At 42.2% G+C, this 12088-nt stretch overlaps 1 protein-coding gene across 1 annotated transcript in view; it reads left to right on the top strand.

The window, feature by feature from the left end:
• The window catches only part of PLA2R1 (phospholipase A2 receptor 1), a 59470-nt gene that overhangs the window by 30848 nt on the left and 16534 nt on the right, over nucleotides 1–12088 (top strand). The window contains exons 14-21 of the mRNA XM_066634222.1: nucleotides 1860–1992; nucleotides 2788–2823; nucleotides 4272–4429; nucleotides 5641–5702; nucleotides 6949–7052; nucleotides 7153–7295; nucleotides 8753–8870; nucleotides 10155–10285. Coding sequence (XP_066490319.1) covers nucleotides 1860–1992; nucleotides 2788–2823; nucleotides 4272–4429; nucleotides 5641–5702; nucleotides 6949–7052; nucleotides 7153–7295; nucleotides 8753–8870; nucleotides 10155–10285 — 885 coding nt within the window. The remainder of the gene's footprint in view (nucleotides 1–1859; nucleotides 1993–2787; nucleotides 2824–4271; nucleotides 4430–5640; nucleotides 5703–6948; nucleotides 7053–7152; nucleotides 7296–8752; nucleotides 8871–10154; nucleotides 10286–12088) is intronic.

Genomic DNA, 12088 nt, shown 5'->3' with positions numbered 1-12088 from the left:
CATTTTTTAAATGTTGACAAATGCTTACTGTGGCACATCAAGTAGATTTTAAATGACATTCAAAACAAATTTAAAATGTCATGTTCAGATTGAAGCTTCTAGAGTTTAAATTAAAATAAATACACTAATTACTGTACAAAAAATACTATATTTGGGCTACAAACCTTGAACCACTTATTTCAGAATTATTTCACTGAATAAGGAGCATTTCCCCCAAGACTACTCTAGAATAAGAAGTCTAAAGGTGCAATCCTTACCCTTTATGTTAGTGCTTTCCAGCACTGACATAAGGGCAATGCAGCTCTGAGGTAAGGGAACAAACATTCCCTTACTTTGAGGAGGCCTCCTTGAGTGACACCCAACTGCAGGATGCAGCACACACCCCACTGGCACCGCCCCCTTCCCCTGGGTAAACCAAGTAGCCCTGCAATGGGGCTACTCTATTCTACGACAATCCAAGGATCGGCATAAAATTTAGAGTCTCCATGTCAGATGGATGGCTTGACAGGGCTACTCAGGAATCAGTGGAGCAAAGCTTCGCTGGTCCCGCCTCCCTCCCACCCTCCCCCAGCATACTCCTCCTTGCCTTCCCTCTGCCTCCACCTGCCCCAGCTGCCTCCGCACCTCCCCCACGCCCCCACCTACCTCTCCATTGCCCAGTGGTCCATGCAACCACCAAGCAGTGGAGGTCCAGTGCTTCACTGGCGCTGGGGTAGCATCGGCGCTCCACTAGCGCTAGGGCCCACAAACATGTCTTACTCTTTAGGATTGGGCCTTTAGATGGTAGTCTGTGTGCCTACAATAAATTGCAAACCATCCAAATACTATTATGTGTTATTATTTCAAAGAATGCTTCAATGAACTAGGCATACAAAGCTAAGGGGATATATCTTTTAAGTTTAAGGGGAGAAGTGGTGAATTATACATGTGCATCCTTCACAGTACATGTGTAACTGGTTAAGAGACACTTTTTCAAGTGGGTGCTCCTCTTTTATTTAGCAAGGGGAGAGTCACTGGCCCACCTCACCCCAGCAGTGTCTTTTCTAGTGGCTGTCTGCTGGTGTTGCATCTTTTTAGATTGTGAGCCCTTTTGGGACAGGGAGCCATTAGTCATCTGATTTTTTTTCTGTAAACCGCTTTGTGAACTTTTTGTTGAAAAACGGTATATAAATACTGTTAATAATAATAATAATAATAATAATTATTATTATTATTATTATTATTATTATTATTATTATTATTATTATTATTTTGTAGACAGATATTTGGGTCTATATACAGAATGCAGCTTGAGGAGATGCCTTTAGAATGGCTGTAAATAATCTTCCCCGCCCAAAAGGGTGGAACAGGCATAGATGTCTGCCTCTTTTCATAAGGTGGTTCAGATGCAACACTAAACTATTATTTAGCAACCAAAAGCCTCAGGCTCGCATGGTCCCTCCTTCCCACTCTGCTTATTGCTGTGGTTAAGTTTTTTATATCGATTCGTGGCAAACTATATCCAAAACTGATTATGTATGGTTCAGTCAAACCATAGTCTTGTCTCCAAACTGGGATCAAACCATGGTTTGATATCCCGGTTTCTGGTAAATTATGACTTACTCAAACCATTGTATTTTGGGTTTACATGAACGGCAAGTTGTGGTTTGCTGCAAACCAGGATCAGAGTGTTCTAATTGTGGTGCAGAAGGGGAGAAGAGGGAAGGACGGATGTGTATGAGCTGAAAGTTCATGTCTACTCAAGTTTGTAATGTTAAACTATGGTTTAGTGTTATGTCTGAAGGCAGCCGAAGTCTCTTATATCCTGATGTACTTAAATATGTGCCTGAATTGTATTTAGATTGTACTGTTCTATGCAGGTTGCATCTGCCTTTTTAGAGAACACATACATTGAAGATGATGTGAGAAACTGTGCTGGATACAGAGTTAATGGAACAGTCTTGCCGCTACATTGCAGTTCAGAGCGTGAATGGATATGCAAAATACCAAAAGGTTAAAAAATGCATTAATCATATTGCACAGTATATGTAGTTTTTAGAATGGCCGTGATTATTTTATTTTGAAAAAGTGAATGAATCGAAATGGAACTTGTCACAGTCTGGACCACAGGGGAAAGGCTCTTTTTGTTATCCCAGAAGCTACACCTCTGTTTGCAGAGGACAAGAAGGGACACAGAAACAGACTGGCAGCCTAATCCTATTGGTCTGCCTCCTGGCGGAACTAGTGTTCCATCAGTGCTGACCTCCATAAGGCAGGTGTAAAGTGCGCTCCAGCAGTGCTGGAGTGCCAGCAGAAAAGCCAAAGCTGTCCCAGTGCAAGCTGCCTATCAGAGCAGGTGGGCCATCATGGGAGGCAGGTGGGGGGAGATTGGAGAGGGGAGCAACTGGACAGGGAGGAGGAGGAGTAGAGGCAGGGAGGCTTCAGGAGGAGTGGATCTGGCAGCAATGGTGTGCACCAAATCCTATCCTCCTTTCCTGCAGCATCCCTGCCTCCTTTCTCTCCTTGGACCTGCTCTAGCGAATTCACTGGCACAAGTCCATTGAGACCCATTGTGGGGTGGGAAGCTTAGAGAGAGAAAGGGATTTAAATTCCCTTCTTCCCCTGTGTCTTCTTCACCTCTCCCTTCTTCCCACTCTTCTGGCTTCTCCCCTCTCCTGTTGCCCAGCTCCCCAGACCCTGGAGCCTTCTCCTGAGGTAAGGTGGGGGCCTGGCTGCAGGGTGGGGACCCCGATAGGTTGATATAGATTTCCCAGGCTTTTAAAAAATTGAACATTATTTCTATTACAGGTGTGAAACCAAAGATTCCACAGTGGTACATGAACGGTATGGAAAAAAAATCAGCTTTTTGAACACATACAAATACCAAAATAACAAAAGCACATTGTGCAGGAAAGTCCAGTCAGGAAACTTTGTACTAGGCTTGTATTCAAAAGTCAAAGATAGCTTTATTTAAATACATGGAGAAATACATGTTTGCAGGAAAGGAAAAGATGGAAGTGGATCCTCCAGCTACTTGTCTAACTTCATGTCTTCTCTTCTAGACGAAGGAGCGAGAGAAAGTAGAAAGAGGCCTAAAAATAGCGCTCTGGGTAACTACAGAGCATGCATGATCTGAGAACATAAAAGAGAGAACACCCCTCTGGAGATAGCTTTATTGGCCCTTTAGGAATATGCAGCAATGTGGTTTTGTTGCACCTGTACAACCAAGTCAAAGTAACTGGAAGTTTTGCAGGGATGACCAAGATACTTGTTAACTTTCAAAATTAAAAAAAAATTTCTAACAGTACAATTATATGCATGTCTACTCAGAGTAAGTCCCATTGTTTTCATGGGGCATACACTAAAGGCTACAATCCTATCCACACTTTCCTGGGAGTAAGACCTATTGACTATAATTAGACTTACTTCTGAGTAGACATGCATAGGATTGGGCTCTAAGGAAAGTGTATATAGGAGTGCAGCATAAGCCATCATTCTGCAGAGATTATACTAAAAATATCATTCCTTGGATGTTCAGAGCAGCTTTAGCAAATCCTACCACCAGGTCTGCATCAGTGTCCCTACCTGCAGCTTCAAACCCAAACCTAAATAAAGTGCTGCAGAGGAACATCACTGAAATGTGCAGTTTTATTAAATTCACGTATAAAATATTTAAGGCATGATCCTTCCAAAACAAAGGCCATTTAAATTTAACTGGGAGCAAACTGAACATGTAATAGCTTTTCCACTGAAATCATTTGGATTTAAATACTGTATGTCTCCATTATCTCTTACTGTGTTATTCATTGTTCTTTACACAGCAAAAAATGATTAAAGTGGTGGAAGAGGAGGAGCTATCAGCAGTAACAGTTACCAGGAAAACCTATACTCTGAGACATTAAGGGCGCAATCCTAACCAACTTTCCAGCACTGGCATTGCTGTACCATTGGGGCATGTGCCACATCCCGCTGTTGGGGCGTGGTCACAGAGGCCTCTTCAAGGTAAGGCAGTGTTTGTTCCCTTACTTTGGAGCTGCATTGCTCTTACATCAGTGCTGGAAAATGGGTTAGGATTGCGCCTTAGTGGAATAGAGTCTTTCAAATATATGTGTTCTATAAACCCAGCAATTTCAAGGAGAAAAAGAATGTTATGTACCTACATAGTAGTTCAGTTATAGTTTTATCATCATGGGGTTTCAGTGCTATGATGTATACTGAACAGTAATAAAATTGTATTAACCATTGAGATTCTGTTGTATATGTATTCGAATGGATTATGTTTTCACTTGTAGAACCATCCTGGTTTTATTATCAAGGAGCAGAATACTTTTTCCATGTAAGCGCCTCAGACTGGGCCACTTTTCAGTTTGTTTGTGGTTGGCTCCATGGAGATATAGTAACAATACATTCCTCTAAAGAACAGGAATTTATTCAAAACAAAATTAAAAAGGTAACTATTTCTTTTTCAAGTACCTCATTTTCAAGGAACAGCTTTTTTTCCCTTTGATTTTATATAAAGCTTGGGAATTCAGTTTAAAGGTGTTTTTTAAAGGAAAAATTCTAAACACTTACCATCCTTATGTTGATGGTATCAGCTCTATGTAACATTGCCTGCAAATGAGTTTGCCTACAACTGCGGTTTTCAAACTCTCCAGGAGTTTGAAACCCACAGTAAGTCTTTGCGGGGGGGAGGAGGAGGCGGCAGGGGCAGGAGGAAGGCAGCAACGCCACCCCCAGGATCGCGTCACTCAGGGGGCTGCAGGGACTGGGATGCATTCACCAGTCCCTGCAGCAGCCATCCCTGTGTGCGGGGAGCCCTGCGCAAGTGCCTGCAGGACTCCCCAGGTCAGGGAAAGGGAGAGTGGAGCGATCTGCTCTAACTCCGCAGAAGCAGAGTGCGATCACCCCACTCTCCCTTTCCCTGACCTGGGGAGCCCTGCAGGCGCTCATGCAGGGCTCCCTGCACACAGGGATGGCTGCTGCAGGAACTGGAGGGTGCACCCCAGTCCCTGCAGCCCTGTCAGAAGGGAAAGTGGAGCAATCGTGCTCCACTTCCAGTTTTGCAGAGCGGGGCGTGATAGCTCCGCTTTCACTTTTCCTTACCTGGGGAGCCCTGCCGAAGGTTGCACAGGGCTGCCCACACCCCCGGGAGGCTGCAGGAAGCTTGGGCAAGTGCACCCAAGCCCCTGCAGCTCCCCTGAGCGGCACGATCCTGTGGATCGCGCCACTGCCTTCCCCCCTGTCTCCTGGCTGCCCCTGCCCCTTAAGGGGGCAGAGGCCAGGACCCACAGGCTGGGGTGTCATGATGCCCCAGTTTGAATACCACTGGCCTACAAGAAAGGAAAGGGGAGGGGGAACATGGAAGTACTTGGCTTCCTTAGCAGTAAGCCATTTGTTTCAATACACTTGGGTATTATTATTATAGTGGCAAACAAAATTTTTCTACTGGCCTCATAATTTTTGTGGCATAAGTAATTTTCATTTAGTAACACAATATACAGTTTCTACTTTTTTTTGTTTCCTTTCTATTACTGTCTTGATGGGTTGGCCCATGTAAATAACACAGGAACCAATTAAATATGTTATATACCAATATGGAAGAAATGCAAACTCTTTATAGTTTCAGAAAAACTGCATAATTCTTTAAAAATTCTCTTACAGCTATCAAAAAATACTAACTGGTGGATTGCATTGCATTCAAAAGTACCCAGTGAAGGATTTAGGTAAAACTGTCTTATTGTGAACATTTATACTTCTCCCATAAGAAACCACCTCTGTCCACTTCCATTCCTGTGCTTTCTTTCTAGCTGCTGCAGTTGTGGGGGCCAAGTCCAGCAACTGTGTGGTTGCCACATGGAGAGAAAAACCAATGAGCAGATTAGACCTGTAGGTCACTCACTGTCACTCTAAGCAGCACCATGGAGCCCAGTTATTCCTGACATGCCACCCAGAAAGAGAGCAAGTGCCAGATGTGCTGCCTCTTCCCACTTGCTTGTCATCTTTCTTGACAGTGCGGGAGCGGGGATCAGACAAGGAGAAGTGGGGTCCGTGTCATAAAATATCTGCCATAATCTGGAATTGGCCCCAGTAATGTTTCCAAATTATTTCTTTCTGGGGAAAACGGATATTCCGAAAGAGCCAAAACAAGTTCCTGAACACAAAATAAAATAGTTATATTTTGGTGAAAAGATTTTCTCTCTTCTTTGTATTATTTGTATGCTTCTACATTTACAGAAACCTTACGTTTTAATAGATGTCTCTGTCTGAATCAGGCTCTCACCCATGCAGGCCTATTCAAACTTTCAAAATGTGTACACAAATGCACCAAGGGAGCGCCAAGAGCATGCTGGCAAGTCCAGGCACAAGGCTCTGAAGCCCCACACCCCCACCAGCCATGAGAAATGCTTCACTTGGGGAGAGATCCACCCCATAATTAGGGACATTGGGCAACCAGCACCCCTAATCACAGGGAAGATCTCTTCCTGCTACAATGTTTGCGACTTCAGGCAAACCCTATACTCGGGTTCAGTGCAGGGGCAGGGTTTTGGAGCATGTTGGCATGGGGTAGGGCTTGCTGGTTCTCTCTCGCTGCTGTCTCTGCATGCATTTATGTACATATTTTGAATGTCTGTGTAGGGCCTTATTTCAGAAAACAAAACCATAGCATTATAGAATATTTTTGAAGTCCATCATCTCAGGAAGATTACAGCTCTGTCGAATGTTATGGTGTTGACCACTCAGATCCTACCCCTTCATTTTTAAATGTTTACCTAATAATTATCATTACTATCCATGACAAATTTTTGCAAGAGAATTATAAATACAGAAGGTGCTAATTCATAACCAGACCCAGTGAAGCCCAGTGAAGGTGCTAATTCATAACCAGACCCAGTGAAGCCAATGTAACTATTCTTGACTAATTGGTTTTGACTACCATTTACAACTAAATATTTTCACATTTCTTTTCAGATGGGCAGATGGCTCCCCGTTATTACACCAGAACTGGGAAGAAGAGGGGGAGAGATCTATTTATGCTCAGGGAGAAAAATGTGGTTTTATTTCTTCACTAACAGGTGCAGGTTTATTAAACATAATAAAATGCTCACTGTTGTTAGATCTGTATGCACACAGTAACATTAGTTTTATTAACAGTTACGTAATTCTATTTAACAGGACACTGGGGTTTTACAAACTGTACCATTTCCCTTCCTTGTATCTGCAAACGAAAAAAGGTATGGGTGATTGAGAGACAAATACCCAAAGAGAAGAATCCTCAAGGAACATGCCCAAAAGGATGGTTGTACTTTGGATCCAAGGTACTTTTTAAATTGTCTATAACAAATGGAAATCCAACATTTTATTTATGAATATGCATTCAGACAGTGCTGGTGTTTGAAAGCATTTCTTTACACAGTTTGTTCCCATGGATTTGTAGGCAAATTTGACTAGGTTAGGTCAGCAGAAAGACAAAGTTTGGAATATGTGAGGCAACAGAAGATATGGCAAAAAATAATCACTTCCCTGAAAATGGTAAAAGCTTGTATCAACCTGGTGGGAAGGGTCAAATAAATCAGAACTGTGTTATATAAGGATAAGTATCTCTCATATTGAAATTAAATCCAGGATTCATGGAGAGGAGGTGTGAATGGGAGTACTGCTACACCAGCTATAGAATAATTAGTGTCTTGTGTTCCTTCTGATAGTTGTTGCAGGGCTAATGAGAATCCACCAGCAAGCTCCATCCCACTATGATCTATAGATCATTCCTCCCCCCAACCCTGCTCTCCCCAGAGAAGTGTTTTCCTTAAGAGAAAAACACTGTGCCTAGGGAGAGAATATCTCTATGATCTGGAGCACATAGTGCTGATACATGTGGCACTCCCTTAATCATTAGGAACTGCAAGTTGTTATGGCTTCATTTTCCTTTGTCTCATGAACAGCTGCAGCTAGTGAGATGGCTCAGTAGTTGAAACTTCTGGCAACTGCTGTGTGGCAACTGAGGGAGTGGGAAAGTAAATACCTTTAGGTGCTGGCAGGCAGTAGTGGAGATGAGGAGGGAGTTTAATCCCAATTCAAGACCATACCTTCTCCAGAGGCAATTATCCAAAGCATGTGCTTGTTGGATGTGTTGACTAAAGCTTGCCCTGCCTCTGCTGCTGCCTCCCAGGCCCTAAAAGTAAAGGCGGGAATTCTCCTCGTCACTGATCTAAACCCGGCAGCTGACACTAGTTTGAGCTAATAAATTGTAACATTCCACTTAAAAAGAATATTTTGCATTTTTTTCCAAGTATGATTTCCCTTTTCTATGTCTAGGTACTTCACTTCATGTCTAGGTATGTCTCCCTTCATACTTAGCAACTCTTCCTTTGTTTTTTGGTTTCTTTTAAATGCCACCTTGCTCACCTCCGCTTTTTCTTTTCTGAAGGGTTTGGTCTGCTGTTGCTTTCATTCCTCCTTTGACTCACTTCTCAGTTCTTATCAAAATTATGCTTTTCTACTAAAAATCCTATATTGGTGTTTCAGTTGCTAATCTATTTCAGATTATATTCCGCACACATAAAACATAAGCTTATACACGATCATAAGGGGGTGATCCATAGCTGCCATTGTCCGTATGAATTAGATTTTCAGTCCATGAACAGACAGCTGTCGTTTCCCTATCATCCACCTTATTTGGCAATACTGTATTCTAATCTAGAGTAGCTTCCTCTCAGCTATCACAAATTTCATCCTAAAATTTCCAGTTATGTAACTTTTTGTCTTCTGCAAATAGTGCTTTCTAGTGCAGATTCCAAAGGATCCAGACCATCTGAAGAGCTGGTATTCAGCCCAAACATCCTGCAGTCACTATGGTGGCTCGCTTGCTTCAATTGACAATGAAATTGAACAAGGTACAATAGTATTTATACAATTGTATAAAGTTATAAAGATTATCACCACCCATGCCGTGGGCGGGGCAACACTGGCGGAGGCCTTGGTGATGCACTATTGCCCCGCCCCTGCTGGTTTTTTGGCTATGACTATTTATAGAATATAGATACTTCAAGACGGTTTCATTGCATTCTGCATGAAATTACCCATTGAATGATATATAACATGATAGTATTATTTGAAAATACCAAGATTTTAAACATTTTGATCAGTAGTGGTGTCACCCCCCTGTTTGCATCACCCAGTGTGGCCTGCACACACACCCACCAGTGATGCCACTGTCTAAAGATTTTATCTTTGGAATCTTAAACCGTGGTGGATATCCAAGATCAAAGCTCTGGGTGAGTTTTAGGCCACAATCCTATACACGCTTATGTTGGAGTAAATTCCATTGAATGAAGCTGGTCTTTCTTCTGAGTAGACATGCATAGGATTGTGCTGTTAGTATTTTTGAAGGCCCCAATACGTATTTCAGTGCTCTCAAGAACTGAGGAAGAGCTACAGTGAAAGGATCCAGAGTAAAATGTTTAAATCGCATCTATTTTTCTTAGTTTTTGAGGAGGAGTAATCCCCGAGATGACCTTTTTTAGTCACTGTTTGAGTTTTTATGCTACTTTTATTTTTTTGATTTTATTTTATCTGCTTTAGTTTGAAAGCACCTGTTGTTGTTGTTGTTATGTATTGTAGCATTTTAAATTATGTTTTTAGTGTGTGCTTTATGCAAATTTGAACCACGGAAAAGTGGCACAAAAATAAATAAAAAGATCCCAAACTGCCCAATTCCATCCCCCAGTATTGGCAATGAGGTGGCCATGCTAGCAAAGCATGTGCTGCATGCAAAGATTTTTAACTACGTAGAGAATGCATAGAAGTAACAATCCTGTGCACAGTTGCATGGAAGTGTACTCATTGACACTTACTGTACTTCTAAATGAACATGCATAGATGGAGCTGTAAACCTCTGCTGCTGTGCACACAAGAGGAAGAAGACACCAAATTGAATGTGGGAGGGAAAGACAGAATTACTCAGACAAAAGGTTTAACTGAAAACCATACTATTTTGGAATTTCCAGCTGTCCCTATTGGTCCACTTTCACTTCTCACTTCCATTAAATTGTCAGTAGAACTTCTTGTTTTGTTTTTAGTTTTAATGAATTAGCAAGTCTATCCGTTTTACTATTTTCTTATTTGGCTTGCTATATGTCTAGAGGTGATTTATTTCTGAACTGTGTTTGCTTTTCCAGCTTTCATAACCATGAACTTGCTTGGACATAAATCTAATGTCTGGATCGGTCTGCAGAGTAATGATTATGAAAAATGGGTTAATGGGCAGGGAGTAGAATATTCCAACTGGTATGCAGTAGAAGCTATGCATGTGAGTGTTTAAATGATATAAAATCTTTATATCATTACCTTGTGTTCGTTTTTGGATTGGTCTCTTTGTGTGTTCCTCTTTTCAGTGCTTTCTAGTAAAGCTGTGGACACTGTTTACTGCACAGAATGCATCATTTATTCCACAAAATGTGGAGAAAATGTTGTCTACAGATACAATGATGTTACACAAACCGCATGTCCATTAAATATAGGACTAAATCAAATGGATGGGGTGAGGCGTTTGATCGCATATAAGCGCCCCATTGGCGATTTTTCAGGTGGCATTGTGAAAGGGGGCAACAACATTTATAGCTCATTTTCTCCCTTTCTGTAGTCAATTTACTAGAGTTTTTCCAAGAGAGAGGATGGGATTGTAATGTGCATCACCTCTAAACTGCCAAAACATTTTCAGGTTGGCAGTTTAAAGAAAGTATTTCTCAGTACAGTGCATGGCATGATCTTTCTTTCTTGTTTATCTGCAAGCTCTGTGGCTGCTTAGAAGAACGGCAACGTTACCTTGATTAGTTAGGGCGCTATTGTGACTAAGTCAGGTCTTCACTTGAACTCATCTACATTTCCTCACAGTGGTGTTATCACACTCAGGGCTGACCCATCCATGAGGCCAACTGAACCTGTTGCCTTAGGCAGCAGAGAGCTGGAGGAGCAGAGGCTGGCACACCATCGGGTAAGGGGGCAGCATTTAGTATGTTAGCTCAGAAGGTCTTAGGCCAGCCATAATCTTGGGTTAACCCCACCCTCATTGTGCGGTCCCTAATTGGTTGAGGTCAGTCTAGGAAGGGAAACTTGGAGAAAAAAATTATACTGAAGCAACAGTTGCCCAAGTTAACAAAGGCTGTGAATACCACCGATAAAAAGTAAGGACAACTATTTAAATATAGTTGTTAAATATATGAATAAAAGGTAAAAACGACCATTGCCTCTTTCCTGAAACATGTTTGACCTGAAAATATTTGGCAATGAAGACCCAGTGCAGCCTAATTAAATATCAAAAGTGTTTCCTTACCCTGCTATTTTTAGTCAATTCGTAGAACATTCCGTCTTTTGTAGACTGGGAAAAATAACTTCAGATGTGCTGTTGTAACCTGTTTTTCACACCAGCACAGGTGCATGGTGGGACGAGGCATTCCAGAACAGAAAGAGTGTCCTCAGCCCTTACCAGTGATCATGAATTTATTAGTCTGCATTCTTAAATCTGAGAGTACAAAGGACTTGCTTCACCTGGCAGGCTCTAGCCTAGCTCCATCTAGACCTGCCACAAGGTCTGAGCAAGAGTAGTCTGCATGCTGCTTTGAATGCCCACTAGGGAGATGAAGCAGGTTATAAATTTGTAAATAAATAAATATGCTCAGACCATCTGGATCTGACTGGTTGAATAAGCCTGCCATTGTTACATCACATTCTTGTGTACAGGGTTGTGTACATAGAACATGTCCAGGAATCAACAGGGGTTCAGTGCACATGCTGCTACTGAGGGGCTAATTACAGAAACTAGTGGTACCATATTATCAGCTTTTTGGGTCCATTTGCTCATATGGAAGCCTCCACCCCACTGTTCCTTCTAAGTTTTGCAGAAGCACGGGTGTGCACTTCAGGCGTCTATCTTATTGATCTCCCTCTGCAGAGCCTGCTGAAGAATTACCAGGCCTGAGGAATTTCCAGGCCTGAGGAGTGATGTAATACTGGGGGCATATTATCCTCCAGACCAGAAACCAGAAGGGGACCTTGAAATGAGGAAACAGATCAGGGAGGTGTCAAGGAGGGACAGGGTTGTAATCATAGTAGA

This window comes from Tiliqua scincoides, chromosome 1, assembly GCF_035046505.1.
Source record: "Tiliqua scincoides isolate rTilSci1 chromosome 1, rTilSci1.hap2, whole genome shotgun sequence".
Classification (NCBI taxonomy): domain Eukaryota; kingdom Metazoa; phylum Chordata; class Lepidosauria; order Squamata; family Scincidae; genus Tiliqua; species Tiliqua scincoides.
Note: the sequence above shows the minus strand (reverse complement) of the source record. Positions and strands in the feature narration are given on the sequence as shown.